This window comes from Musa acuminata, chromosome BXJ2-6 (genome assembly GCF_036884655.1).
Source record: "Musa acuminata AAA Group cultivar baxijiao chromosome BXJ2-6, Cavendish_Baxijiao_AAA, whole genome shotgun sequence".
In the NCBI taxonomy this organism is placed as follows: Eukaryota; Viridiplantae; Streptophyta; class Magnoliopsida; order Zingiberales; family Musaceae; genus Musa; species Musa acuminata.
In genome coordinates this window covers 3,852,907-3,880,883 of record NC_088343.1, presented here as the reverse complement: position 1 = coordinate 3,880,883, position 27,977 = coordinate 3,852,907, and the positions used below count along the sequence as shown (strand labels likewise).

Below are 27,977 nucleotides of genomic sequence, written 5' to 3'. Positions count from 1 at the left end.
TACGTCAACGCAAATGCAATGCAACATTCGGTATTTGCATTAATGCCGACGCAAATACAAAGCGACACCAACATAAATACAAAACATTGACATCTACGTCGTTGCCTCACCTCTCATCATTGTTGTCCCCTCCTCATCCTCGATAGTCACCCGTGACCCCAACGATGCTGTCGTCCACTACCATCGAAAATATAACTCAAACATTGAAATCATCTTTTTATCCTTCATTTTCGTTTTTCTATCGATAAAACCGATAACGATAGAATAATTAGAACTAAATATTTTATTTCCATAATTATAAGAATTATAATATAATTTTTTAAAATTTAAAAATCAGAATACTACTATAAGGATTTTAATATAATTTTTTTAAAATTTTAAAAATCAGAATACTAGATAGATCTAACTACATAAAATAATATATAATTAACCCTTTAAAGTTACATACATATTATGACTATCTCTTTTATAAAGGACTTTCATAGTGAAAGAAGAAAACCTCAAAAGAGGTAGAGTGAAAAAGGTAGATGAGCAGGGAGAAAGGAGGGAAAGGGATTAAGAGATAGAAAGGAGGGTTACAGAGAGCCTTAATTCCATCACCATATAGATGCATTGATTGATGCACGCACTGGTTCACGCAAAATTTTTGTATGCAAATGATGAAAATTACTAGAGATTAGAAAGTAGATCAGTTTCTTTTTCAGATTCAGATCAATATCCTTTTGACATTACCATCGGGTTAAATGCAAAAAAGAGGAGCGCATTGGCAGCAACAACTTCATGGATGGGGAATATATAATTTAAAATGATGCATAGGACAAGGCCTAGCTGAGACTCAAACAGTACAATCTCATATCACGACTTGCTTCGGAATCTGATAGAGCATCTTAAGTACTACTTATCACCACATAGGAATCAGAATCCAAGAAAAGGTGGACAAACATTAAATTAGCAGTACAGTAGGAAGAACATTATTTCTTCCCACTCTTCTTGAGACCTGTACCCCCAAATGATCCCTTCTGGGATGCCTTGGCCCTGAGCTCCTTCATTGCCTGTTTAAAGAAAGTAAAACTTAGCCATTCAAATAATTTTCATCTGATTTAGGAAGATAATCCACAACTCATACAAAATTTAACTTCACCTTCTCCTCATCTTTTTTCTTCTGGAGGTTTGCTAAATCCGTCTGCAAAGAGCCCAAAAATGTCAATGTCAGACACGACACAGAATTACTATAATCCACACACTAGCATAATATCAAAGTAAATGGGCCAGCAAATTTAAGAACAAGCAACCTCGTCTGAACATTTGTTCCTAGTTGTAATTCAAGTTTTGGAAATTAAGACTTCCACCTCAAAGTGACATGAAAATCAGCAAAATTGATGAGACACAGACTTCAATAACACATATGTACTCTTAATAGTAATTAGCAAAGAATGCCCTAATAAACAAGACAAATCAGTATGATAGGATTTGCTGCTGCCCCAAAAGCAGGGGAAAAAATAAACAAGAGATGGATGCACCTATCCAGAGTCTTTGCTGAAGCACATTCAATCTAACAAATTCATTGGATCAAATAAAATTTACAAATCCCAGGGAATCGTAACAAGAGCTCCCAGTGACAGGTGGTGAATAACAAAGCAAAACGGGAAAAGAAGTTAAGAGGGAGTGATTGGTAGCATATCTATAGTTGGAAATCATTCATCCTCATGATCCAAGAAGCTGAGACAAAATCTTGCTTAATTTAGTGTTAAGAGTATTGTTTTTAATTAATGTTTGACATACCGAAATGTACCGCTCTGTCACGACCTTAGCTGGTTTTGCCTAAGGCGTGCGGCACCCTCGCGCGTCCGTCCGCAAAGGTCAGCCTCCCCGAAGCCCCCCCCCATTGTCCCTTAGGACCAACAAAAGAGAGAACGGGTTAAAGAGAACGCCTCAATCGGGATCCACAAGCAAACATGTCCGAAAAATACTTCATAGACAATGCAAATTACAAACAGACTTTACAAGCTCTGAACAGTGGCACAACAAAGGGTAAAATGGTCCATTACAGACCGAAAAGCTCTCGCACGTGTCCACATGACATAACCTTTATTTACAAGCCTAAAGAGGCCACCAACCCAACTAACATGGAACTATTTAGCCTTTGGCCGCCCCTCTACCTGCTGTACAAGGCATGAACATGCCAAAAGACAACGGACAGACGTAAGCATTACATCCAACATCTTGTTTAGAAGTTTGTCCGTTACATTCTCCCCCACTTATCCCTTCGACGTCCTCGTCGAAGCCTTTGTGAACACTGCAACTCTTCGCCTTTGCTGAGTCTTCAATCTTCCGCTCCAGCTGCAATGCGCCTCCTGGCTCCCAGCTGCACTCTGCTGCTGTTTTTGAGCAGTCGAATCTTTGATCCGCCATGCTGCTTCAACTCACCAATGACTCTGACTCTGGTGTGGGGTTGGCTGAGTTGTGTTGATCCTTGTTGATTCCTGCGGATCCGCCAAATGAAGGAAAAGACCATCCTTACTGCGTCAGTCTCTTAAAAATTCCACATGCTGCTTGAACTGGGTGGATGCTTGTTGGAGCTTTAACGAGCATCGTCTCGCAAACTTCTGAAGTTTTGGGTCATTCCTCCACAAAATCTGCTCATTGACTCTTCTTTCAGTTAGTTGTCACATCCAAGTAGGTTCGCATCACTTCCGCTTTCGATTGGCATTTCGTTGGGAAATGAAGCGGACAATCTACTGTCAGTAGCACTGATCACCGTTGGTGAGGATTTGACAACTATTGTCTTCCATTATCTTCGAAGGGTCTTTGAACTTGTGCAGAGCTCCTCTGCTGGATAGATAAGAGAATTGGGGTACTCGGTTTCGCCCATTCTCTTAAGAGTTAAGAAGGCAAAGGTTACTTTGACTTCGCCCGACTCCTCGAGGTTGTACTTCATGCATCGAGCTGGTTACTGGTCTTCGCCTGCTCTTTGCTCACACTTCTGAAGCACTTGAAGTGTTTGCACTCCTTGCGTTGAGTTAGCTACTGTGATTCACCTTCTCAATGCCATTGAACTTCTAGAATGCAGGAAGTTTTCACCCCAACTTGGAGTAATTCTCTGATAGATGAGGTCGCCTCTGGGATTGTACCGTCTTCTCCATCAACCCTGTCGCCTACTCCACTGAGTAGCAAAGGTACAGCACCGCGTACTGCCTGCTTCGTTCCTTGGTCGTGCACTCTTGCATGACCCGAAGTCCTTCACTTACAGCTATCTTGATGAGAAACTTGTTGACACCGGTCTTACGAAGTTTCTTGGCCTCGGCCCTTCAGCCTTGTCTCGGTACTTGAAGATTGCCTCTGCATGCTCCACCTCCTCGGCCCCTTTCACGACCGAGTGCTCTCCCTCCGTGAGAGCAAGGGATGCACGGAAGTCCCGCCTCTGCGGTAACATGGCGCTGCCATGCCCATAGCCCTACTATCCGTCGCCTCGCCTCTGTATCCCTTTTCTTCACAATCAGTAGAGATGTCTCCGTGGCACTCCTCTGAGTCCACCTCCATTCTAACTGATGCTTGATTTTGGGTAGCTAAGTCCCTCTGGACTCGTCGTCGCTTCCTCGCCCCTTTTGACCCCCTGCTTCAACACCTCTGTGTTCTCCAAGCAGTCCGTTTGGTCGATGGAAAGACAGACTGAAACTCCCATGCATGGCCTCTGCCATCACGTTGTAGAGTTTGCACCGATTCTGTTCTCCTTAGCTTCCTTGGTAGCAACGTTCGCTTACTCGACCTTGTCCTCTGACTTGTCGGGCTCCCTTAAGCGAATATGAGCTTTGGAGCAGTCCAACTCTCCAGTTGCTTCGATCGTACCTCTGCATGATCAAGTCCCTCCCATGGAACTCGCTGGTACTTGCATTCGAACTTTTCCCTTGGTGGAACCCAGCCCCCATATGCTGATGACCAAGGTTTTCATCCGATGCAAAATTCGGTGCACGCCCGGAAGACCCGCCTCTGCGGTACCATGGCCTTCACTCCTTGAATCCATAGCCCTTCCTGTCGTCGTGTTGTTCACCAAAGCGGAGCTCCCAGTAGCTCTCGATCATACCTCCATATGATCTCATCCCTCACGGGACAGATTGTGTGTATCGCATTGCCACGAACTGTTCCACCACGATCCGCTGCACCATGTCGCCTCCTAGTGACATCTCCATTGCATTCTGATCCTTGTGGAATAAACTCAAATTGTGAACCCTCCATGTGTGGCCTCTGCCAATACATCGCAGGGTCCCTTCCACCTTCGATTTTGTTCGCTCCTCTGGCAATCGACCTTCATCCACCCACTCCTGGGTCGCATCTAGATGAAGCACCGCTCTAGGACAGTCCGTCGCCTAGTAGCTCTCGAAGTCCACCGAATTCACTGTAATCTGTGCACCATTGTCTGGATCTTGGGCCTCTGCCCCTACTAACACAATCTCCGCTGCGCACTGCTTCCTTCATAGCAACTCAAATGGCAACACTGTGACATATTCTTCAAGAGTACCCGCCTCTGCGTCCTCTTGCCCCGTGCTAAGGCCCTTCTGAACCCAACTTCGCCTCCGCAAATTGAGTCGCCTTAGTTCCTCCATCAAATGCTTCTCCGAGTTAAGGTGCATGTGCCGCGAAGCTCCCTTCGTCTTTGGCACTATGCAAGATGAGTCCGCTCCGTCAGAAAGGACCCATGGAACAACATGATCCTACTCTTGCCTCTGCAAGAGTTCATGTCCTTGACCTCTGTCTAAGGAAAGCACTGTGCCTCTGCTCCATGTTCCAACTTCTATGCTGGCTCCCTTCATGCGGCTTGGGTACTTCGCCAAGTTACACCCAAGTTGCTCCGCTCCTCGTTTTTGCATTGAGTCGATGGTGGCCCTCGCGCCCACCATTCCACGAGTCAACCCTCCCTTGAGTTCGATCTCTACATCGACTCCAAGTGTGCCTTCATTTAAGTTGTTTTAGGTCGCTCCCCCACTTGATCTCGCAATGCATCCACCAATCCATTCTCTCGACGAGATCATGCGACAACTCCTCGCCGCCTGCTCAGTCCACCGAGCTTCGTGGAGTTGTTGTTTGTTGAGGTACTCCTCCTCAACATGTGAGGTCTGTCTCACATGATTCTCCCTCTAGAGAGCCGGGACTTATCCCTCCTGGATAACTACCCCGTTGGAGCAATATCTCTCTTCATTTCGGAGACCACCATCCCCTTGGACTACTCCGATCTGCTGAACAAACTGTGCAATGTCTTGCCTCCTGCAAACGCACTTGCTAGATTGCGCCTCCACGTCAATACAGCCACCGCTGCACCCCTCAAGGCCTAGCAACATGCTGAACTCGTTGCACACTTCAGCCTCTTCCGGACGTATCCTTTGCATGCCGAAGAGAAAGTTTCAATGCTCCATGGCGCCGAGTCTCGGCCGCCTTGGGATGGCCACGAACATTCCATCGTCCGCATACAAGCCCATGCATGAGTACCAAATTCTTCGAGTTAGCAATTCCCCTCACCTCTGTGAGCTTTGCACAACTCTTTCGGTCGCTGAGCAACTCATTCCACTTTGCATGGTCTCATCCTTTGCCAAGCGCCTTGCTTGCCTTGAGCACCATCAAGTCAAGTTGTCAACGTTGAGCCGTAGCTCAAACTCAGCCATCCCAACCTTTGTGCGCTCCGCATTCTTCCAAGTTTGCCTGTTCTCGTGGTGCCTTTTGCGCGAAGGGTTGGTCATTCCTCTGAATGCCAATGTTAGATGCCCGCTCCTCTGAGCGACTCTTTTCCCTACATCTCCATGCCCGTTTTCCCTCAAACGGTCGCGTGTGCTGACTGCCCTCAACGCAGCCCCGCTAGGTCCCCCACGTTTGCATGTCAAGTGTTTCTATGAGTGCTTGTCCCGCTCTGATACCATAATGTCACGACCTTAGCTGGTTTTGCCTAAGGCATGCGGCACCCTCGCGCGTCCGTCCGCAAAGGTCAGCCTCCCCGAAGCCCCCCCATTGTCCCTTAGGACCAACAAAAGAGAGAACGGGTTAAAGAGAACGCCTCGATCGGGATCCACAAGCAAACATGTCCGAAAAACACTTCATAGACAATGCAAATTACAAACAGACTTTACAAGCTCTGAACAGTGGCACAACAAAGGGTAAAATGGTCCATTACAGACCGAAAAGCTCTCGCACGTGTCCACATGACACAACCTTTATTTACAAGCCTAAAGAGGCCACCAACCCAACTAACATGAGACTATTTAGCCTTCGGCCGCCCCTCTACCTGCTGTACAAGGCATGAACATGCCAAAAGACAACGGACAGACATAAGCATTAACATCCAACATCTTGTTTAGAAGTTTGTCCGTTACAGCTCGGTACGGATAATATGTACCAATTCAACAAAGGATCGATACAAGCGGTATGTCGATACACCTTAGTGTACCATGTGTCGATATGATCGGTACAGCTTAGTACATATCAAACCGATAACTGATTGGTACACCGGTATGGACCGGTAATACGAACCATGTTTTTAATAGCCAATAATAACCCAAAAACACCTTGAGTCAAAACAACCACGTTAAAAGAATCATAACAACAAGAACATTTAAAGCTAAATGAATTCAAAACCTTTCGCTGAGTTCACTAAACACTCACCTCAGATGATTTGCTCAGAAGTTTATCTTAGTTCTAAAGTATGAATACCACAATCCCACGATCATCCCAAGGTACATCTAACATGCAGCATCGCCAAACAGGGTCAATACCAACTAACTAGTTCTTATGCGGTCGAAGGATTTCAGGTACTCCAACTAAACAAGCTTAATTAAGATTAAATGAGAGCCACTAGGACCTTTTTTTGAGACAAAGAAACAAAGTATCTTCGTTTGCTTTACCCTTATAATATCTCCATAAGGTACAGCGCTTAAAATCCTACGTCCAAACCAGAGTTTGACCGTTCACGTCATAATAGCAGAATAGCAGTAGAAAACAATCATATCACGGTTTTCTTGGCATCAGAGATAAAGTTGAAGAAAAAAGACACCAAGATTCAACAAAAGACATTATCACACAGAAACTCAAGGAATCAATCAAATTATTATGAGAAATCTATTGGGAACAGGGCAGAAACTTAAGAAGCAACGCTTTTCTAGGCATCAAACATCAATTCAAGCACAGACAGAAAATCCAAGTTTCCCGTTGTATAAGAACCCGAGGAATCAATCAAACGATTAGGGAAATCATAATAGATAGATAGATAGCGAGAGAGAGAGATGATCCTACTGAAAAACCGTATTGCCAACATCAAAGATCAATACGAAAGAAAGACAAATTTGCAACAAACATCGAACCCAAGAGCCCACTTCCCGTTAAATAAGAACTCGAGGAATCAAGAACAAGAGAGTCGAGCAGATCAAGAAGCCACCATACCTCATCGTACTCCTTCTTATCGGATTTAGGTTGCTTCAGGGGCTTCACCTTTCCACCTGAAACGATCGCATGGACATCGATTCAAATCCTCGAGAAGCGATTACAAAGAAAACGACACGGATCTTAGAACAAGAGAGAGAACGAGAAAGATAGAGAGACTAACCTTGCTTCGACGACATGGCTGCTTCGGACAGGAAGGGAAAGCGAACCCCAATTTTTTATGTCCGATACGAAATCGAAACAAGGGGAGACGGTTGGTGCTATGGGTATAAATAAGGGACGGGATGGCGAACCCTAACGGGGCCCAGTAACTCCAGAAGGTTCTTACGCACCGACGCGAAGCTGGGCCTCAGTTGTAAATTGTGGAGCTTCTCCTAATGGGCCTTGGCAGCTAACTCATTCGCCAATCTTTTATCACTCGTAAAATGAATATAATATATATAGGACGAATTTAAGAAACAAACTCTTTAAGTTTTAGAATTTTTTAGATAATATATAAAATTTAAAAAGATTTTATATAGTATTTATTTTTTATCATTCTACCTCCATTGACATCGCCCTCCTCCCTCTGTCCTATCGGTTGCCTCTTTTGTCCCATTTTATCGGATTCAATTAGCAATCAAAGCATAGTAACTAGATCTTATTGTTCCTTCATGGTCGATGATAAAAGTGTCATAATGAGTCCTCACGTGAGGGCCATAAGCAACCAGATAGATTCTCGCACAAGAATTATAGACGATGTGACGAGAGCTACGTGTGATAATATAGGGCAAAGATAACGATTAGTCTACTATTGACGATGGTGATGATGGATTCAAAAAATTAATTTTAAATTTTATTATAAAATAAAAAAAATATATTTTTATATAACTAGGGCATTCTACAAAAAAAAAATTCAAACTTGGAGCATCATCTAAAAATTCTTCAAACTTAAGATTTTTTTTTAATTCACTGTTATATATATATATATATATATATATATCCCGTAAGAAGTAATCTACCGGCGCAATATTTATCATTTATTGTCGATGTCAAATTAACTCACAGAAAGTCCAAGGAATCGGCCCAATTAATTGAACCGCTCAATTAGCGTGTTGCGGCGAAACCACGTGGCTTTCTCCTTCATTATTACTTGTCTCGTTCATCATCTGTACCCGCGCAGATACCCGACTCTTAATTGATTTGCGGGACCTGATCCAGACGTCCCTTCGCTGCCACCGGGGCAAGTGAAGTCGACGGGTACGCGGGTCAAAATTTCAAGCTTTCTTGTTCCCCCAGCCAGAAGCTTACAGCTTGGCTTGCGTTTCAAATGGGTTCTCTCTTCCTTCCCATTTTGAAGTTGCCGAAATCTTCTCCTACCCGTCGAAACCTGAGCAGACAAAAATACCTGCCTTGCAAATGGTCATTATGATGCCGTTTCGGCGGTCCCCACAACGGGCCCACTGGCTCTGCCCAATAGCAAGACTACGACAACTAGGAAGGTAGAATATATATTAACTTTTGACGGTTAATTAAGTCCGCTCGTTGTCGTACCGATGACGGGCGGATGAGCACATAACGCCGAACGCCTGGGCTTCCTCACCCACCTATATAATGCCTCGCCGTTACCCAGCCTTCTCTACCCCTTCCATATCGCAGATTGTTTCGCCCACAAGATGAAGGGGGGAGAGGGAGCGGAAAAGGAAGCGAAGGCGATTGAGTTGGAGGCCGAGATAGAGCGGCTGCCGGTGGACCTCCTCGCTTTCATCTTCTCTCTTATCTCCTCCTTCAAGGATCTGGCACAGTAAGCGCCGATCGCGATACCCTCGATTCTCTTTTCTCTTCTTAGTTGGGTTAAATCGGGTTGTTTGACTCGCGGCTTTGAAATTCCAAGGGCGAGTGGGGTGTGCCGGAAGTGGCGGCGAGGGGTGGAGGAGTCCCTCGCGAGGAAGGAGAGGCTGAGCTTCGCCGGGTGGAAGGTGGACGACGAATCAACTGCCCGGGTCGTCCGTGCGGCCTACAATCTCAAGGAGCTCGATATGTATCTTCCATCTCCTCTTCAATTTCCATCGGGTTTTCCTTCCATTTTTCCCCCTATAAGTAGGTTTTTCAGTACTTGCCGTGCTTATATATATATATATATATATATATATATATATATATTGTGCAAATAATGAAATTAAAGAAATCGAGTAGTTATTTGGGTTGTCATCAACCATGTAACTTATTCCTTGTTGGACATTGAGAGAGCATCGGCTTGAAATATACATAGTGTTTGAGATTTTTGGATATGATTTTTTGTTTCTTGGCTTTTATACTCTTTCATGAACTGCTTTCAATTAGCTTTGTAGTTCATACTGTTAGTAAATTCATTCTTCTTGTTAAGTGCAATTGGATAGTTGTGTTCTGTGATTGTTGTTTAGCGCACCGTATATTTACATGACAGCAATGGTATTCTTTCTCCGTTGTTCTGTTTGTGTATCTTGTAATGTTGCTTATACTGTCATTGACTTAATCAAACTTTGACGTTATTGTATTTGATGAAACATGTATTAAATCTTAAAAAATTGTCAGTCTGCTATCAATTATTTCTATGTTTTCTTACGACTTGTTATTTATCTAAAGTCTACTTCATTTTTTTATAGTTCTAGGAGTTGCTGGGGCTGTCAAATAACTGATGGAGGACTGTACAAAATTTCACTAACAAAATGTGTTGGCAATCTATTGTCTATATCATTATGGGGCATGGCCGGAATCACTGATAAAGGAGTAATTCAGCTGGTAAGTACTTTTCCAACTTGCTCATGCAAAGGAAATGGAACAATTTAGTGGTTATACCATGGCTAAACTCATGTCTTTTATGTTGTTTGGAAAAATGTAAATGTTTTAAATTGCTTGGTTCATTCAAAAGTATGGATTTTCAATGATGTTTATTTATGATTTTTAATTTGATAAAGTGGCCTAGTTTAAGTCAAATAGTACCACTGGGGCAATTTTATGTTAGATTGTAGTTATTTTTTCTTAAAAATACTTTGGCTAGGTTTGTCAATAATATGGTCTAGAGAATTATTTGGCCAAATAAATACTCTGGTGAATTTTATGTTGCCATATTATTGCTCTTTTCTTTTTGTTATTTATTTATTTTACTCTTTTCTTCTGTATACCCTGAAGTTGAGTGCACTTACCTTTGTCATTATCAAATCATTTTCTTATTGATATGAATTATGATGCTTTCCATCGCACGCAACTCAAATTCTGAAGCCAACATGAAATATTGACAAAACTTTGTGATTGATTAGTAAACTGATATCCATCCTGTAATTCCAAATACTTAAACAGGAAAATTTTAGACAATTGAAAGAACAACCCCGCAACCTAAAGGACAGATGGTGTTAAAAGTGTTGCCTTGTTGGTTGCGGTTTAAGCATAGACGATGGAGGAACTGTCGAAAGTTCTTTGCAACTCAGAAAGAATCTAGTATAAGATTAAATTCCTAGTTTCTTTACATGGATTGATTTTCCTCTCGAAGGCACTACTAAACCTACAAGAAGCTGTAGGCCTAGTCCATGGGTTTGGTCCTTCATTTACTGAACCAATCTAGAGAATGATCTGGTTTGATGGGAAAAGAGTAAAAAGATCTTACTTACGAAAGTAATGCTGAATACATGACCAGTTAAAAGGATAGTTGTTCCCTAGTTGACTTGTCTATCTCTTTGCGTCAAAAGAGATAAAAGGATACTTGTGTTAAAGAACTTTTGCAGTTTCAAATCGGTAATTCAATCGTTCTTATAAATCATATCATGCATCAACAGCATGTTGCTTTTTCCTGAGTGTATGTTTGGCCTCTATGTGACTATCATTACTGTAATTTGTATTAATTTGTACTGGTTGTCTTATTGGGTTTGATGTTGTTCAGGTGACCAGAGCTAATTCCTTGCAACACCTGAATGTTGGTGGCACATTCATTACGGATGACTCTTTATATGCAATTGCAAGTAGTTGTCCACAAATCAAGGTACTTTCTTAAATACAAAACCTGCAAGCAATTTTGCATTTTATGTTTAATGATTTCCTTAGTTCTGACTTTTGGAACATAGATTGTATATGATAAGTGAAAGACCTATAATTTCTGGTCTTGGGATCCACTTCATCTCATATAAAATTGATTGCAGCTAGTTTCACTTGTGATAGTTGTTGCTGTAAAATGATTATTCTCCTTTGCTCTTCTGCTACTTTATCCTAATTAATATTTCATTGAGTCCTTTATAAGTTGATTTTGGGATGCCTTTCCTCTTAATAAAATGTTAAGATTTGTCAATTTTGTTTGCATTTTTGACATGTCTGGACCATGGATATTGGTTATTATACTTGAGTAGTTCAAGAGTTTGTCAACTTCAAACAAGCTGTGCAATTTTAGTTTGTCTTGATGTGTGACTACCATGCTAACTTGATCAATCTTGATTGTTGAATGAGATACAAGTTTGCTTGTGCACTGTTTCATAAATAGAGAACTGTAAATTTTATAGGAGGATCAATGTCGATAGCTATGTAGGGATGTAAACTATCATACATTAAATTTTAAGTGGTATACAAACTTTAACGTATTTTTTCCAGCTTTTGAGTAGAAGTACGTAGAAACCCCATTTGTCTCTTTTTCCTTAAGTAGATAGAAAAACAAATGGAGATAGAAAACTAAAATGGAAAAAAAAATAAGTACAAAATAAAAAATACAGAGGGGTGAGGTCTTCAAGGACCTTATAGGAAGGAATCTAATTTATAATAAGCCCAATAAGGGCCACAGTATAATTAGGTCAATAAGAAAAAAAAAAAAACAGCTTTGAAGTTAGTGTTCATCTGCTAATTGATGTCACATTTATATTATACCTTTGGTGCTAACTGCACTTCATAAAACTCAATCATCAAGAGAAAAATTACATTAATACAACAATTGGCAATATCATTTAATTCGAGGTAACATCACAAGGAAAGTTTGATTTGACTCTAGTAATATCTTCTATGCTAAACATACATAGTGAGCAAATGTTGTTGTTATTACTCGACCAATTAACCCTTGTGAAATTGCCATGTCCTTTGGATAATTCAAAATTCGATTTAATGTCATGTTTATATAATATCTTTGGTGCTAATTGCACTTCATAAAACTCAATCATCAAGAGAAAAACTATGTAAATACAAAATTGTCAGCAGCATTTAATTTGAGGTAACATCACAAGGAAAATTTGATTTGAGATAGCTGTAGCAATTCTGCTGATATATCTTCTATGCTAAACATATATAAGGAGTGAATTTGTAACAAGTAGAAGCTGAAGTATTGCTGTTAGTACTCGACCAATTAACACTTTTATGGAGTTGCCATGTACTTTGGATAATTATAAATTCTGGAGGCATGATGTGGTTATTATCAAAGCAAATTCGTATTGCCGATGCCAGTTTCCTGATGCATATGCTGATGTTTGGAATTTTTGTAATAGACTATTATCCTATGGAGCTGTCGACATGTGACACAGAGTGGCCTCATTATGCTCGTAAATAAGTGTCGTAAACTTGAATCAATCAATGTTTGGGGTATGCGAGTACCTGTGGATTGCTTCGTCAGCTTGCTAGCTATCAGCCCTGCTTTGAAGATAAAACCTAGCACACAACATCTGAGTGTTGGAACGAGTTGGGTAGTATCATAAGGGAGGTTGATTTTATTACTCCAATCAATGTGTCAGTCAATTTCTTGTCTTTATATGTATGTATGCATGAAATGACATGGTCATTATCATGCATACAAAAATAGATATTCGGACAGTGATGTATATTAATGTGAAATGTTTACTTATGTTTGAAATTTTGTAAATATTTTATAACATGCAAAACTGTTTGGAATGGCATTTGAAAATTAAAATTTCCATTTTATAAGCTTTCACTTGGCCTCTAAGTGGATTACATCAAAATTGTCGGTTAAGTAAGAAGTTGGTCATGTTATTTATGTCCAAGGTCTGTCATACCGAAGCGTACCTCCCGTATCGGGCGATACGTATCGGTCCGACAGGTTACCGTACGCGGATTGTCAAGTACCGCTACAGTGCTATAGTATGAAAAAGTATAAAATTAGTCGGTACACCAGGGTATATACCGCTCGGTATGCCCTGATGTATCGCCCGGTACATCGGTACCGTACCGTACCAAGCCCGGGTCGAAACGTTGGTATGGTACAGTAAACTTTGTTTATGTCGATATTGTACAATATATAATGAATACTTTGAGAGACAACATCAGATTCATGGATACAGATCGGAATGCTGTGAGGTTTGGTAATTGCTCAGTCCATCAGAATTACAACACAATAATAGCAAGAATAAAATCTATTTCTCTTTGTTATCTGTAGAGGCAGAGAAGTGAGCAGGGCAACCCAGCGGCCAAAGAATGTCTTCCTAAACATAGAGATGGTATATTGGCAGCTAACCTTCTCCCTTGGCCAAGGTACAAATCTGTTACTCTGAAATCACATAGTAAGGCTCATGTTTGCTAGAATTTGTTTTCTCACTTTAGGCATTTTGGATCGTATTGTGAGCTTCTAACTCATCCATATTACATGAAAAAAAGTAAAAAAAGGTCCCCTTCAAATTTTCCATCTAAACATTTTTGGTGTTCTTTCTGAACCATATTGTAATTTTTTTTTTCCTTTTAAATCGCTGTATGTTCTTTTTTGGTGTTCCAAAAAAAAGTAGGTGGTGGTTTTATGCCATAGGTCATAAACTAATTACAGAGTAAGTGAAGTAAACACCCAATGATCAATGGATGTATCATCTTGGAAAAAAAAATGATTCTATTGTAGTGTTGTAAAATATGCTACTATTGAAGGATTTAATTGCTACAGGGAATAATGGCAACCAAAAAAGGGTCGAATTGGGTGATTTTTTAAGTTTATAACTGATCCAGGTTTTTTTTTTCTTTCTTTGGGTGTGATCAATCCGAAATCTGTGAAGCAATCGAAAATATAGTGTTTCTGTAAGTTATTGAGCCAATTTTAGAATGACTTATATGAGCACTTCAAAATAAGAAAGATAAGAAAACTTAAGTAGGATTTGGGATTTTAGGGAGCAAAGTTCATTAAAATTGTTTCTTTAGGCCCTTCGAATCGAGTTCTAAATATATGTTCTTTATATAGAAATAGTTTATTTTCCATCGAAAATTTAATGCGATATATATGTAGATATATTTCTTTAAATATTTAAATTATTCGTTATCGTTGCAGCTGTCATCAGCATTTGTCTAACAAATTAAGTTTAACAAAATTACCATTGAATGTAAAAATATTAAAGTTTATAAACATTTAAAAGACTCTTTGTAATGCAAATTCTCGTTTTCTATACTTACTTTCAGAGAGAGAAGTAAATATTAATTTAGCAGGAATATAAGTATATTAGTGATAATTAAACTTTTGCTATCATTATATTGATCAGTAGAGGATTAATCACCATGGTTTGGTGGTACATAAGATAGACGACACTTTGTTTTTGAACTTTTTAAAGTAATTTGTAATTTTGGTACATAATCAGATTTTTTTTTCTTCTGTCAGTGACTTCCTAAAGTAAGTTTAATATAATACTTGAATCAAACCTACAATCAAGTCACACATGCACACGATACCAAAGAAATGGAAGAATTGGATAGCACAACTTGTATAATTAGACATCTTTTAACATTCCAATTTTTAGATTTAAAAAAATTTATATTAAAATTTTTATAGTTATGAAAATAAAATATTTAACTTCATTTATCCTAATGTTGTTGGTTTTATCGATGAAAAGATACAACAAGTGACAGCACGAATAACACGAAAATGATATGCAAAAAGATAATTTCAAATTATGTTTTCTTTTTTCTTATCAACTATTGTGGTGGTGGTGGATGATGACGTTGTTAGGGGCCACAAGTGGTCGTTATGGTTGTGGTTGACGAGAATGACTTAGTAGTTGACAAGAACGATGTGGGAATATTTTTAGAGACGAATCAAGTGGAGTTAAGGGACTTCTACGACTTCTTGCGGGGGGGAGGAGGAAGAGTGACAGTGAGATGTGATGCAAAAGGAGAAGAGGAAGAGGACAACAAATGTTGACGCTCTGCATTGCCCTGCATTTGTATCGACGCAGATGCAGGGCAATGCTCATCCTTCTTCCCCCTTTCGCTGCTCTGCATTGTGTCGGCTCCTATAGTGACGCCAACGTAGATATATTGCATCGGCATCTGTGTCATCCTCTTCGTAATCTCTCTTTACTTAACCTCTCATCGTCGTTCTCCCTCCTCTTCCTCCTCTCCCTTCTCTCCTTCCCCGATCCTTCATCCTTCTTTCCGTTTCGTTGCTCTGCATCTGCGTCGATGTAGATGTCGAGCAATGCACTGTATCTGCATCTGCATTTGTGTCAATGCAGATGTCGAGCAGCCCTTTCGTCGCTCTGAATCTGCATCGGTGCCGATGCAAATGCTGAGCCGTGTTGACATAGATTCCAAGCAGTGTCGACGCATATGTTGAGCAACGCCGATGCATATGCAGTGCATTGATATTTGTGTCATCCTCTACCTCCTCTCTTGTTGCACACCTCTCGTCCTCACTTTCCGTTCTCCTCCCCCCGCAAGAAGCCGTAGAAGCCCCTCAACTCCACCTCTAGGGCTCCACTCGGTTCGTCTCTAACGACATCCCCGTATTGTTCTCGCTGATAACTACGTCATTCTCACCAACCATAACTACAACAATCACCTATAGTTTATAGCAGTATCGTTGTCTACCGCCACCACAATAATCAACTAAGAAGAAAGAAAACGTAACTGAGATGTTAAAATGATTTTTTTGTCCATCATTTTTTATGTCATTCCTGTATATGTTGTCATGTGCTATATTTCTATCGACAGAACTAATGACGCTAAGGTAAATAAAATTAAATGTTTTAATTTTATAATTATAGATATTATGATATAAATTTTTTAAGTATAAGAGTCAGTACGTTAAAAAGGTCTAACCAGATATCCGTAGTGACATGTAATTAGCCCCACGCTACACATGATATTATCCAAACTTAAGTGTATACATCCAATCAATTAAACACTTCATACGAGGTCAATGCCATGTCCACATGCTGAATAAGGCATCCTAAGTTCAACGAATGTATTCATTCATGTGGGTCGTCATTAAGGAAGGTATCATTGCTGTTTCTAATACACCAATGGTTATAAATAAATATCAGAAATTGATATGTTTCACCTCAAAAAAAAAAAAAAAAAGAATAATGGACGTCCCAAAACATAAACTGCTATATATGAACAAATGCTAGGGTACAGAATCAACATTCAGATCACTTTGCATGAATTATGACAATATAATGATTACATATCGATGATGATGATGATTAAATACACTAAGAAATGCTTGGCTCATGGGAATTGAGCTTCCTATTGATTGGATAAAAACTGAAACTAGATTGAGAGAAGAAAGCATATTACATTTGAGAAAAGAATGTTCATTGAGATTCTAAAGAGAACGAGAAACCCAAACTTACCGATGCAAAGAGAATAAACAATCTTACCGCCTCCAAAGTAGAACCAAAACTTGATTGTTTCATCCAATCCCCAGAAATAATCTCGATGGCAGTGAGCCATTTTTTTTTTTGCTTTGATTCGATAGATTCAACTGTCGTTATTTCTGGAATCGACAAAGATCATAAAATAGTTGGATCAAATTTGATTTCCCGACCCTTGTTTTCTTCCATCTGCTTTGCAACAGAACAGGATGCAACCCAAGTATGAGCTCAGGCATAAAATCATGCCTTGTCAATATGCCCACCACAGGTGTTGTCTGCAGTAGCCAAAAAAAGGAAAAAAAAAAAAAACACAATGTCAGAGAGCAAGACAAGCACTAATAAGATTGCAAAATCAGCAATTGACTAAATGAAAACATAGTTTGATAAAAAAAAAATTTCAGTACCATCAGAGAAATTAGGTTTCGGTAATATATAGAAAATATAATGGCACAGATACTAAAGTGGGGCAAGAAACATACTGAAGAGGACTTTGGAACAATCAAGAGGTGCCTCAAGCCAACTTCTCGGAAAAGAATACCTGCTTTCGCCAATGACATCGTCTCAACAACCGTGTAAGGTGAGGTGTTGGTAAATGGATGCAAATCGATATACATATCCATCTCTTCAGCAGTCAGCTCAATTCCGTCGACGTTTTCATGCTTGCCGGAGCCACACTTAGCGAAATCATCAGCTGAGAAATGCCTTGAAGCATCAAGGCTTGTAAGCGTGCAGGTACGAAGAAACTCTTTCTTCTTCAACAAAACAAGCAGGTTTGCACGAAGAATCAGACCAAAAAGCACTGGTGAATTGGAAAACGGAGGCTCATCCACCACAGGGAAACCATGGTGGCCGGTCGTCTTCAGCACATGGACTATGTTGCTAACTTTCTCCACACCATTGAATATCTGCAAAGGACCTCTAACCACATCGGCAACTGTGAGCTGTCTCATGTAAGGCTCAGCGTGGGCTTTAAGATAAGGCAGCCCCTTCAATTGCACAAGCAGGTCATACACGTTGGCGTTGAAAGCATCAGCCACAGACTTCGATATGAGCAACACCAGCATAACCAGAGGGAGCAGTAGCAGATTGTTGGTCAATTCAAGCATAACTACACAGACAGAAACAGTCATTCTCATTGATCCACCTAAAAGGGAAGCAGAACCAAGGACTGCAAAAAGACCATGGTTGAGAGTTGAATGTGAACCCATCAGCATTCCAACAAGGCGGCCATAAGTTGCACCGGTCAAAATAACCGGCACAAAAAGGCCTGAAGGAACTGCTAGACCGTAGCTGATGATACCAAGAAAGTAAGAGGTGATAAGGAATAAAATGATCGAAGTTTTCTGGAACACATTATCTGTGCCAGCACTGTAGAGGTTTCTGATCGTGTCATCATTAGTGTTAAAAAATAAGCTGGCTAAGTCATTGTACTGATCAGGAGGACACTGAAAATTTTTGAAATTTCCAGATCTGCCTATCGAGGGACAAGCTTCTGATGATTCAGCTGGGCAAGGTTTACAAGATGCAAGCCAAGGCATTCCAAATAGGCAACAAGATGTGAATATGGAAACTGAAGCAGCAAGAAACAATTTGCAGACATGGCCTTTCCTGAAAAATGAAAATTTAAATGTCAATTCTCAAAAGCAACATTGAAGGGAAATATTGCAACCTCTGCAGAACTAGATAAAGAAATCAAGGACTTCACATTTGAATGATTCTAAATAATCACAATGCAAATGCATCATAAAACCTGAAAGATATTGGTTTTCTATATGAAGAATTTGTGGGGTTTAATGAGACCCAGCTAAAGTGAACTTTATGTCCTCAATAGTCATAGTTTGTTTAGCAAGGAAATAATAAGCAAATGGAAATAGGAAGCAAGTAGTCCTTACTCATTGATCAGATTGTAAATCCTAAGAACCTTATCAAGCAGAAAGTTGTAGGAACTTCCCAAGATTCCTCCAATGATGCCTAGAACGATTACCGGAGGTAAGTCATCTAGGTGATAAGTGACGTCGGCAGAAGTGACATCGAACATTATAAGACCACCCTTTCCGAATAATCCACATTTGCCGCTATTGCAAACATCAATTAGTGCCCTTAGAACGACCACGACAACTGCTGTTGTGAAGAATGCTCTCCAAAGTAGTGCACTTCGCCACCTTCAAAGCCAAGGAAACAACTATCAGGACATGAAATGAGGACATTAAAGAGCTTTGGAAAAAGACAAAACAAAAGCCATTTCCTATTAGAGATTATTCTCTGGTGTAGCAGTTCTCAGCAAATGTGCCCAAACTTTTTGTCTGTCCTCAGCAGTAACTAAATGTACCCTAGAAGACAGTCATGCATAAGATTCAATACATATTTATTCCAATATGTTATGCAGAATAGTGTGAACTCTGATTCAACCACTCTGTTCAATATAATTAGTGCATTGCAACGAGTAGAGAATCTATGGTCCCTAAGGCACCATGTTGAAATATAAGGCTATAAGTTCCAGAAAATGAAACACTAAGCATCACATTTTGCAAACCTTAACTCAATTTATGTGCATCATCTTGATAACCTTAAGAGCAATAATATCTTACTATCTGATAAAAACTGATATTTTAGTGAAGGACCTACTAAAAGATTTCCCATCTGCAAGGTATCGGAACAAATTGAAGAGAAAGAACACTATAAACCGATGGTGGCATGAGATAGACATCAACTTGCACAATACCATGATGATACACATTCCAAGGCAAACAGAACACCACCAACCGGCGCACGAAAAGCAGCAGCAACTCCGGCACCAGCTCCACAGGTGACAAGATCCCGTCGGTCTCTGTCGTTCTTGAAGTACCTCAACCATTTACAGGTTAACCTGTACTTCCGAGACCCACCCTGCCCCAGTATGGATGCAATGCAAGCGCTTGTATGGATCATGGGACCGGCTTTGCCCACATGGAGAGATGAGGAGACGGCAGCAACGCAACCTACCACCTGTTGATTCCATTAAACATCTACGTTACTCACTTCCATCATGTTAATAACTTTGAAGATGCCTCCAACATGATAAGTGTGCAACACTTGCCCCCTTTCTATAAGTCATGGAAAATGCCTCCCCATAATATATTATTCAAGCAGGCATTATTGACTCCAAGCCCCATTACTTGTTATTCCAAGTGAAGGATCACAAAAACATGAATTCATGACAATGCAAAGAAGTATGGCCCGAGAAGCATTAATAACCAGGTTTTGTCAATTAACAAGTTGACTATAATTCTCCTGTCAGTCTTCAGTGCGATTTACCAAGTAATTGACCTGTCTAATTAAGTTGAATAAAGCAATAATGCCTTCCACAAAGAGATGATGCCAACTTTTGGTGGAACACAGATGAAATCATGTAAAGAGTTACAGTAGCCTCACCTTGACGAAGAAGGTCTTCAACGAGAAGATATCCGGAGCATCAACACCATTTAGGTAAGCCATCACTTCGGGTATCCCCGATCCAGCCGCCGCCGGCGAAATGTAAGTGGTGATGACCGAAGCAAACATGAGAAGCACAAAATTCGTGCTCGCAAACACCAGGAAGGCCCACTTGTACCTACTCCGCTCGAAAATAAAGAAAAAGGATCAACCAAAGAGACCAGGAGACGGATCAGAATTCATCAGATCCGATCGTACTTCCCGTCCAGCATCATGTTGGAGGTGACGACGAACTTGACGCCGGCGATGTTCTCAACGGCGAGGTTGTTGAAAAACCCGACGGCGCCGGCAACGGCGCCGACCAGGAAGCAGAGAGTCCACTTGAGGATGACGTACCGGACGATGTGGGCCTCCCCCCGGCTGCGCCAGTCCTGCTTGAAGAAATCATTCTCGATCAACCTGCAATCTCACATCCCATTTCGTCACAGATCGAAACTCTAACAAGCAAGCAAACGACCGGAAAGGAATCCTCGACAGAACTTCATGTGGCTCTTCCGATCATCCCAGATAAATCAAGATCGGGAGAGAGGAAGGGAGGCGGCGAGTACTCGTAGTCGAGGCTTTCGATGGGGCAGAGGCTGGAGCCGATGATGGCGAGCTGGGAGGTGGTGACGGGCGCGGAGCGGCGAATGCGGAGGAAGTGGTCTTCGAGATGGGAGTCGGAGGCGGAATGGAGGAGTGGGGTCTCGACGTCGTCGTCGTCGTCGAGCTCTTCGCTCCCCATCGAAACCGCCTGCTCGAGCGTCGCCAGTAACGGAGTGTGAGATCTCCTTTTTCTCTTGCCGTCAACTTTGGTCTCCGACGTGGGTTTATAGGAGAGGGATCGGTTGACTGGATCAGGCAATGAAAGCATGGGAAGTTACGGAGGGAGGTGGTTGAGGGTCACTCCGTCCCTCGAAAGTGACAGCGGGTAGCGAAGGGAGGAGTTCGTTACTTTTATCTCCGGGCAAAATTGCATATACCTCCAAAATTGGATCAGTCGGGACCGATCACAGAAATCAAGAAGCCAACTTTCACTAATTAGATTGTGGCCTTATAATTACTTTTAAAAGATTTTTAAAAGAAATATAATTCGGCCCATTGATCCACCAATATTATCAACCATCGATTACATTAAGGTTTATTGAGGTAACTAAATTTTTCGAAACATAGCAAGGATAGATGTGTAAAAATATTTCTTTAAAATTACAGACAACCTTTCCCTCACAGTCTCGCCCTTAGTGGAGAGACAATATCGAAGGGCAGTTGAAAGACTATGGAAATGGATATGTTTGGAGATATATATTTATTGACCTTTATTATCATAGAAAAAGAGAGCTGGTATCGGAGCGTACCACTTAACGAACGTCCCCACAAGAGGCGGCAGCGCAGACCCAAAAAAGCTGCCCGCTCAATCCATTAACGAAGGTTCAATCAGTAAAATAGTCACAACAGGTTACATAAGCTGATGGAGCTTTATGTGATAAAGAGCCCTACCGTTATGACAGTAATAATGAACTGCAATTAAAGAATAATAAATAACACAAAGTTAATTGTGAAGTTTAGGGGGAGAAGAGAAAAGGGTCTCTTTGATGAGAACCAACCACGGAAACTATTGCAAAAAAAGTTTATGAAGCTACCGGTAGTTGGAGTGTTCCTACCGTTTCAAAATTGTTCATTTTTTCGATGAAAAATTTATGCACCGATAACGTGAAACACTAAACATGAATTTTTTATTTTTTTATTCTAAAAGTACAGATTTTTCATATTTCTCAAAGAGCATCTTGTATTTATTATAATCCTTGGAGCAAGTATCTAGTTACACCATCGATCTAATCACCCATGTATAAGATTTATATTGTTAAATTATAATTTTTTTAGTATGATTATAATATTTTTATTAACTCCATTTAAACACTATAAATCTATCTAAAAATAGTTACTAGAGAGACAAACTGACTCGAAATAAAAAATCAGTTTATACAAAAAAAAAAATTAAATAAATATTTTTATTCAATAATGATTTATTTATAGCATAATTTTTTTAAATGATATCATGAACCATTGGTCGTTGATACATCACTATCACTATCACTGGATGAATATGACACATAAAGATACATCGCTTTATGTATTCGCAAATTAGTGTATATAATTTTGTTTTTGGATAGAGATGTTTACTTATGACTCAAATTAAAATATTCGTGAGAAGTGGAAGGCGCACACATTGGTGATGCTGACGACTCGACAGTAACAACAATAAATACTAAAGAAAAAAAAGATGAATGGACGGACAACTTTATTTTGAAGAGTATCTTGCAATGGGAATCTGAACAAGGGAGAGACGGACTCTTAGATAAAGACATGATATGTGGAGTTTTTTAGCTTTTTAACCCGACATGAGACCCACAGGTTATATGAACTCAAGGAGTTGTACCTGTTCATTAAAGTTTGCACTGCCCACCAAGATTCCAGGGTGCTTATGGTTGGAGTTGTATGATCTTTGACGATAGACTTGCCAGGTTTTAGATCTTCGACACCTGCATGTGCACCATTTTACACCTCTGATACACTGCTACTGTGTCCTAATGCATCATTGTAACTTTCAGTGAGAGCTAGAGACGTGACCCAACAGAAATATATTGTGATTGGAAAGTATTCTGTGAGAGAGCCAGAGATGTGAATACTTTTGTATGATGGCCAACACTAGGTTTTACGGCCTAACCCCTCATGTTGGGACCACTTGATCTAATAACTGTGTTGGTGAGTCAGAAACATAATAAGTGTTCCTCAATAAATTGTTGTGTACATCTCATGAGAAAGCTCTAGTGTGCCAAACGGTTCTCTATGATAATATGGGCCCCTTGGAAAATAAATATTCGATTAAAAATCTCCAAAAAAACTAGATTGAAGTCCAATGGGAGGGAAAAAAATTGAAGATAAAGCTTGATCCATCTTACATCATCCAGACCAGATCTACAAATAAAAAGAAGACATATAACTAGCTGTGGTATTGAGATCAAACATTTTGGGATTAGTATCATGAACACGAAAAAACTTTAAAACTATTCTATCTTAAGATGAAGAGATCCTCAAACAAAAAACCTGGCAGTCTACTTGACTTAATTTAGATTTTTTTACTTTGAAGCTTGTGCAAGGCCCTGATTATTCCCATCCCAAAAAATTGTTGACCATTTCTTGTATATAAGACTAGGTAAAGTCTTATATGTCGACTTAAATTTAGACATAGTGTTTAATATAATGACAGTTTTCAACGACATTCCCATAAAATTTAGTTTGAAGTTATTCTATTTGTATTTTGGTTCTATACTAAGTACCCAAAAAAATTTTGTGTGCATTGAGAATCAGACTATATTCCCAAAGCTTCTCGTTTAGTTGATTAGAAGCCATCTTGAAAATAACTTTCATCAAAGTTCGTGAACTTCATTCAATAACTAATTCTCACTTTGATGACTTTAAATCATAGAGAGATTAAGTTATTCAAAACACTATACATTCTACTCACTGTAGCCATATGAGTACAAGATGTAGCTGTGACCATAAAATTGCTTTGTTGCAAATAGTCGAATATGGACATTTGGAATCTATTTAATATCAATTTATGTCTGGTCCAAGGGCATTCAAACGAGTTAAATGTGAAAACGAATATGTAAAAATTAGAAATTCATTTGGAGCAAATGAAAATATGAAATAAGTTAGATGCTGCTTCTCTTGGTAACAGATTTATCATACATGGTGCCTAGATCAAGTGAATGGGTAAAAGCAGCCAGTTTCATGTCATAGGACAGTGCTTAAGGCTTGTTTTACAATAGTCAATCTATGAAAATATGTATAGAAGTTGGTCTTGACAAAGAAAAAATATTGAGGTGGATGTGTAAGGTCACTAAAAAAATGAAATAAAAATATTTTCATTCACAAAGAATTGCTTACAACTCCAATAAAGGAAAACATGAAAAAAATATATTTAAAATGATGTGAACATATTCAAAAACGGTTTATGGTTGTCCTAGCCAAACAAGATGGACCAGTAAAAATTAGTAATGCAAGAAGATAAAAAGATAGAGCTAAGAAAAATTAACAAAAAATATTCGATTATAAATAACTAAATCTTGAGAAAAAATTCATATTATTCACCTAGAATCGTTGGAACATGAATGCTTGTAGTTGTTGCAGAAGATTAGCAAAATAATACTGTCTTACTGCATCTTGTTGTAAAAATATTATGATTTTGTCTGAACCATGATTTGAACCCTAATATGGAATGAGCACTTTGGATTTTCAGTTGAAGATGTATCCACATATCTAGTAGTGAATAATAATGAAGTTGAAAGGAGCCAGGCATCCAGTATCTGAACAAATTTGTTGTGCTCAGGTCAGATTTAGGAATCTTGATCCTGGTGAAGTGGAGGATATGTAAAGGAAGCTCTTCAAAGGTTTGGAGGTAAGAAACAGATAAAAAAGAAGACTGGGTCAGTTGACCACTTCCTAATATAACTATGCATCTCTGTAGCTAGCAAATCTTGCAAAACCATAGTACAATAAATAATCTTCAAAATGTCTTGGCTACACTAACCTCAACCACCATGTACAAACACATTCATTTAATATGATAATAATGAAGTACTATGTGTGAATTGCTTCCATATTTGATTAATTTTAAGTAGCTTATCTTTCCATTGTTGTGAAATGCTTGTATATATCCTATTAGAATTTAGAAATTTTGAAATGCTAATTTTCAAGTGATGGTAAGACATTTAACAAGAAATGTGAAAATAAATAACTCAAGGTGACATCTAAACGATGACCTAGGATCTAAGCTACCGCATGGGAATCAGGGTAGGAAAATAAGATGGATGGTTCTTCTCCTTGTTGAGTTCCAAACCCTCTATCCCGACTACTTGGCCTTTGTTGCATTCTCCAATGGCCAAAATACAATTGAAAAATCTACGAATTTGTTCTCTTTAGTCATGTTATTGCTATCAGACTGATGTACTCCTTGTTGATTGTTTTATGTATAACAAATATATATGGGATAACATAACCAATATTTTTTTCCTAAAATTCCTCAAATGGAAAAGAAAAAGGCAACAAATTTTGGATGAGTTTACCCTTTCTGAAGGGTAAACATCAAATTAGAACCAATCAAACAAGATATAGAAGGCCATTGGAGGAATGCATAAGTTCACTGGTTATGTTTATTGCTCCTAGATATCCCCTTATAAAACTATATTTTCAGAAATATCTGCAAGCCAGTATAACCAATAATCCATCTAACAGCCATAAACTTCAAGTTCATAACAAAAGTCTATTGAAAAGGTCACCTAAAAAAGATACTTAGCCCCATGTTATTTGGCTGCTCAAGGCAAGAAACGGATGTGATAATATTCAAATGGCTTTGATATCAAGACAAAATGGCCCAAACAGAATTAAGCAACCTTCTCACAGCACTTACAGTAAAACAAATACCTTTTTTTTCTTGCAAAGGGTAGTGACCAAGGTGGGCTTCGAGTCCAAGAATCTTGCGATATAATGTCAAAGTCTTTACTGATTAGGTAGTTGACACCTATAGTAAAACAAACACTATGCATGACTAAAGGGAGAGAGGAAAAAAAAAAGGTCTTAAATATCCACCATCACATATGACTGCATATAGTTAGACTTTCTCAAGTAGAAATCTTAGGTAGCCATAAAAAAATATGAACATCAAATGATCAGAGTAATGACACTGAAGTTTTCAAAGGTCCCATATTGGTAATCTTCATGCACCACCAAATATGAAAACAAGAAAGGGTTTCGTCCATTTAGATAAAATATAACCAATTCATGCACAACAAAATCCTAGTTATTTTCCTCCTTTCAAAGTCCATCAAGACATACAAATATCATGAGGACAATTAAGAAGTTGGAATTATAAGCAGCAAAGAAAAGCATGATGATAGCATGTCACAAGCTAAGTAGCAGAACTCAGATTTATCATGAATGATGTTGCACAATGACAACTAGATGTATGATGAAGCTTAAATAACTACTAATCTGTGTAAAACCAACATGGCAATATCGTGAAGCAAGACAGAGATGAATTCCAGACCTCGTTATTAAGTAGATAACTCGTCGGAACACGGAGAACCAGATGAACGACAAACAAATAACGAACACATTGCAATCCACAGAAACGGATGATCGGACACACACATTCTGAATCCATCGAGAACAACCATCGTACTCGATTCAGAGCACCCAAAAACAGAACAAGAACAATGAGATCGATCATCGGACCAACAAAGAGGAAGGAACCAAAACATCAAATCCAAAACCCACCATCAGAGCTCGTTCTTGATACCAGACCCCGGAATTCAAGAGAACCCTCATCGAGTTACGAAACGAAGATGATCGGAACAGGATAAGAACAGACTCCAATCGATACAGTCGAATGGAGTTCAGAAAATTACCGGGTAATGCGATCTGAAAGCGAGAAAACGTTCGATCTAAGAAACAAAGGATCCATCACTAAAAGAAACGAAGACGATCGAGAAAAGGAAGCTGGATTGAGCGATCGGAAGAGGGGCGTGGAAACCTAAATTATACCCGGGAAATGGCACTTCAAAGATTTCAGGTACGATGGGATCGGCCAGCCCGGTTAAGAAAGGTCTCGGATTGCCTGTTAGGATCAATCAGCATACAGGTTTTCCCCGTCACTTCGTCTTTCCCACTGCATTTTTTATCTGGGTCCCACTCATAATGGTTTGTGTATCAATATCGAAACCCTGAACCCTGTTCTGCCTTATATAGGAAATCTTCATTTTCACTTGAGTGTGTCCACCCACCTATATGTGTTCGATCAAATAAATCGTAACCCCCATAATAACCAATAATTAGCACCCCCAAAAAAATAAAAATAAAAAAGTGAAATGACCAATACACCCTTGCGGGGATGGCATTATCGTAATTCAGTGTGACATGAAACGTGGTCTATAACCATGGGCATATCTGTAAATTGAGAGGTAGCACAAGGAAATGCATTGTCATGGTAGATATATGCTTATATGAATTTTTGAGGTTCACATACACGTATACTAATATCTTCGACAGGCGTATAATATATTAAGAAAAATAACGGAAAAAATTATGGAGGAGGAAGCTTAAATCAATGGGTTTTTTGTTTCTATGTAAATCTATATTTCTAATGATGTTTTTTAAGGTCATTAGAATAAAATAATCAAAAATAATAGTTAGTAAAAATGATTTATACTTAAGGTTATAGTTATGGTCGATTGTTTGTTATATGCCAATACTTTCACTAGTATTATTAACACTGTTATAATTTCACATTTCAAATAACTTTTGAATATATATTTAAAAATATTTATATAAATGATTGTATAACTGCAATATGCCATTACTTGCGATAGCATTCATTAATTATTATAGTTAAAATACTAATAAAAATAATTATATTTATAGTTGTTGGATAATCAAAAGTTTTGATTATAATTATTTTAAGAAAATATAGTTATGAACTTTATA

The 27,977-nt window shown here is 39.2% G+C and overlaps 2 protein-coding genes and 2 long non-coding RNA genes across 5 annotated transcripts; 1 reads left to right on the top strand and 3 right to left on the bottom strand.

Annotated features, from left to right (window-relative positions):
• Nucleotides 1-763: 763 nt before the first annotated feature.
• On the bottom strand, nt 764-7,705 carry LOC135614288 (uncharacterized). Its single transcript, XR_010487474.1, has 4 exons — nt 7,583-7,705; nt 7,420-7,475; nt 1,142-1,183; nt 764-1,052 (listed from the first exon to the last, which is right to left on the bottom strand). It is a non-coding gene; the product is annotated as an uncharacterized LOC135614288 (long non-coding RNA).
• A 1,323-nt stretch (nt 7,706-9,028) lies between these two features.
• Nucleotides 9,029-13,330, top strand: LOC135614286 (F-box protein At5g67140-like). The gene is made up of 5 exons (XM_065111473.1): nt 9,029-9,202; nt 9,293-9,439; nt 10,044-10,179; nt 11,315-11,413; nt 12,891-13,330. Exons 1-5 carry the CDS (start codon nt 9,075-9,077, stop codon nt 13,095-13,097), a joined length of 717 nt encoding a protein of 238 aa, XP_064967545.1. The 5' UTR covers nt 9,029-9,074; the 3' UTR covers nt 13,098-13,330.
• A 3,362-nt stretch (nt 13,331-16,692) lies between these two features.
• Nucleotides 16,693-21,312, bottom strand: LOC135614285 (putative chloride channel-like protein CLC-g). Of its 2 annotated transcripts, none has more exons than XM_065111472.1 (7): nt 21,002-21,312; nt 20,652-20,852; nt 20,394-20,571; nt 19,705-19,967; nt 18,875-19,144; nt 17,521-18,590; nt 16,693-17,257 (listed from the first exon to the last, which is right to left on the bottom strand). In XM_065111472.1, the coding sequence occupies exons 1-7, from the start codon at nt 21,304-21,306 to the stop codon at nt 17,223-17,225; spliced, it is 2,322 nt and encodes a 773-aa protein (XP_064967544.1). In that variant the 5' UTR covers nt 21,307-21,312; the 3' UTR covers nt 16,693-17,222. The 2 variants fall into 2 exon arrangements, with proteins under 2 accessions (XP_064967544.1, XP_064967543.1); XM_065111471.1 differs by having other exon boundaries at nt 17,462-18,590; nt 21,002-21,311.
• Nucleotides 21,313-22,669: 1,357 nt separating this feature from the next.
• LOC135614287 (uncharacterized) lies at nt 22,670-27,010 on the bottom strand. Its single transcript, XR_010487473.1, has 3 exons — nt 26,903-27,010; nt 25,920-26,016; nt 22,670-22,972 (listed from the first exon to the last, which is right to left on the bottom strand). It is a non-coding gene; the product is annotated as an uncharacterized LOC135614287 (long non-coding RNA).
• Nucleotides 27,011-27,977: the final 967 nt, after the last annotated feature.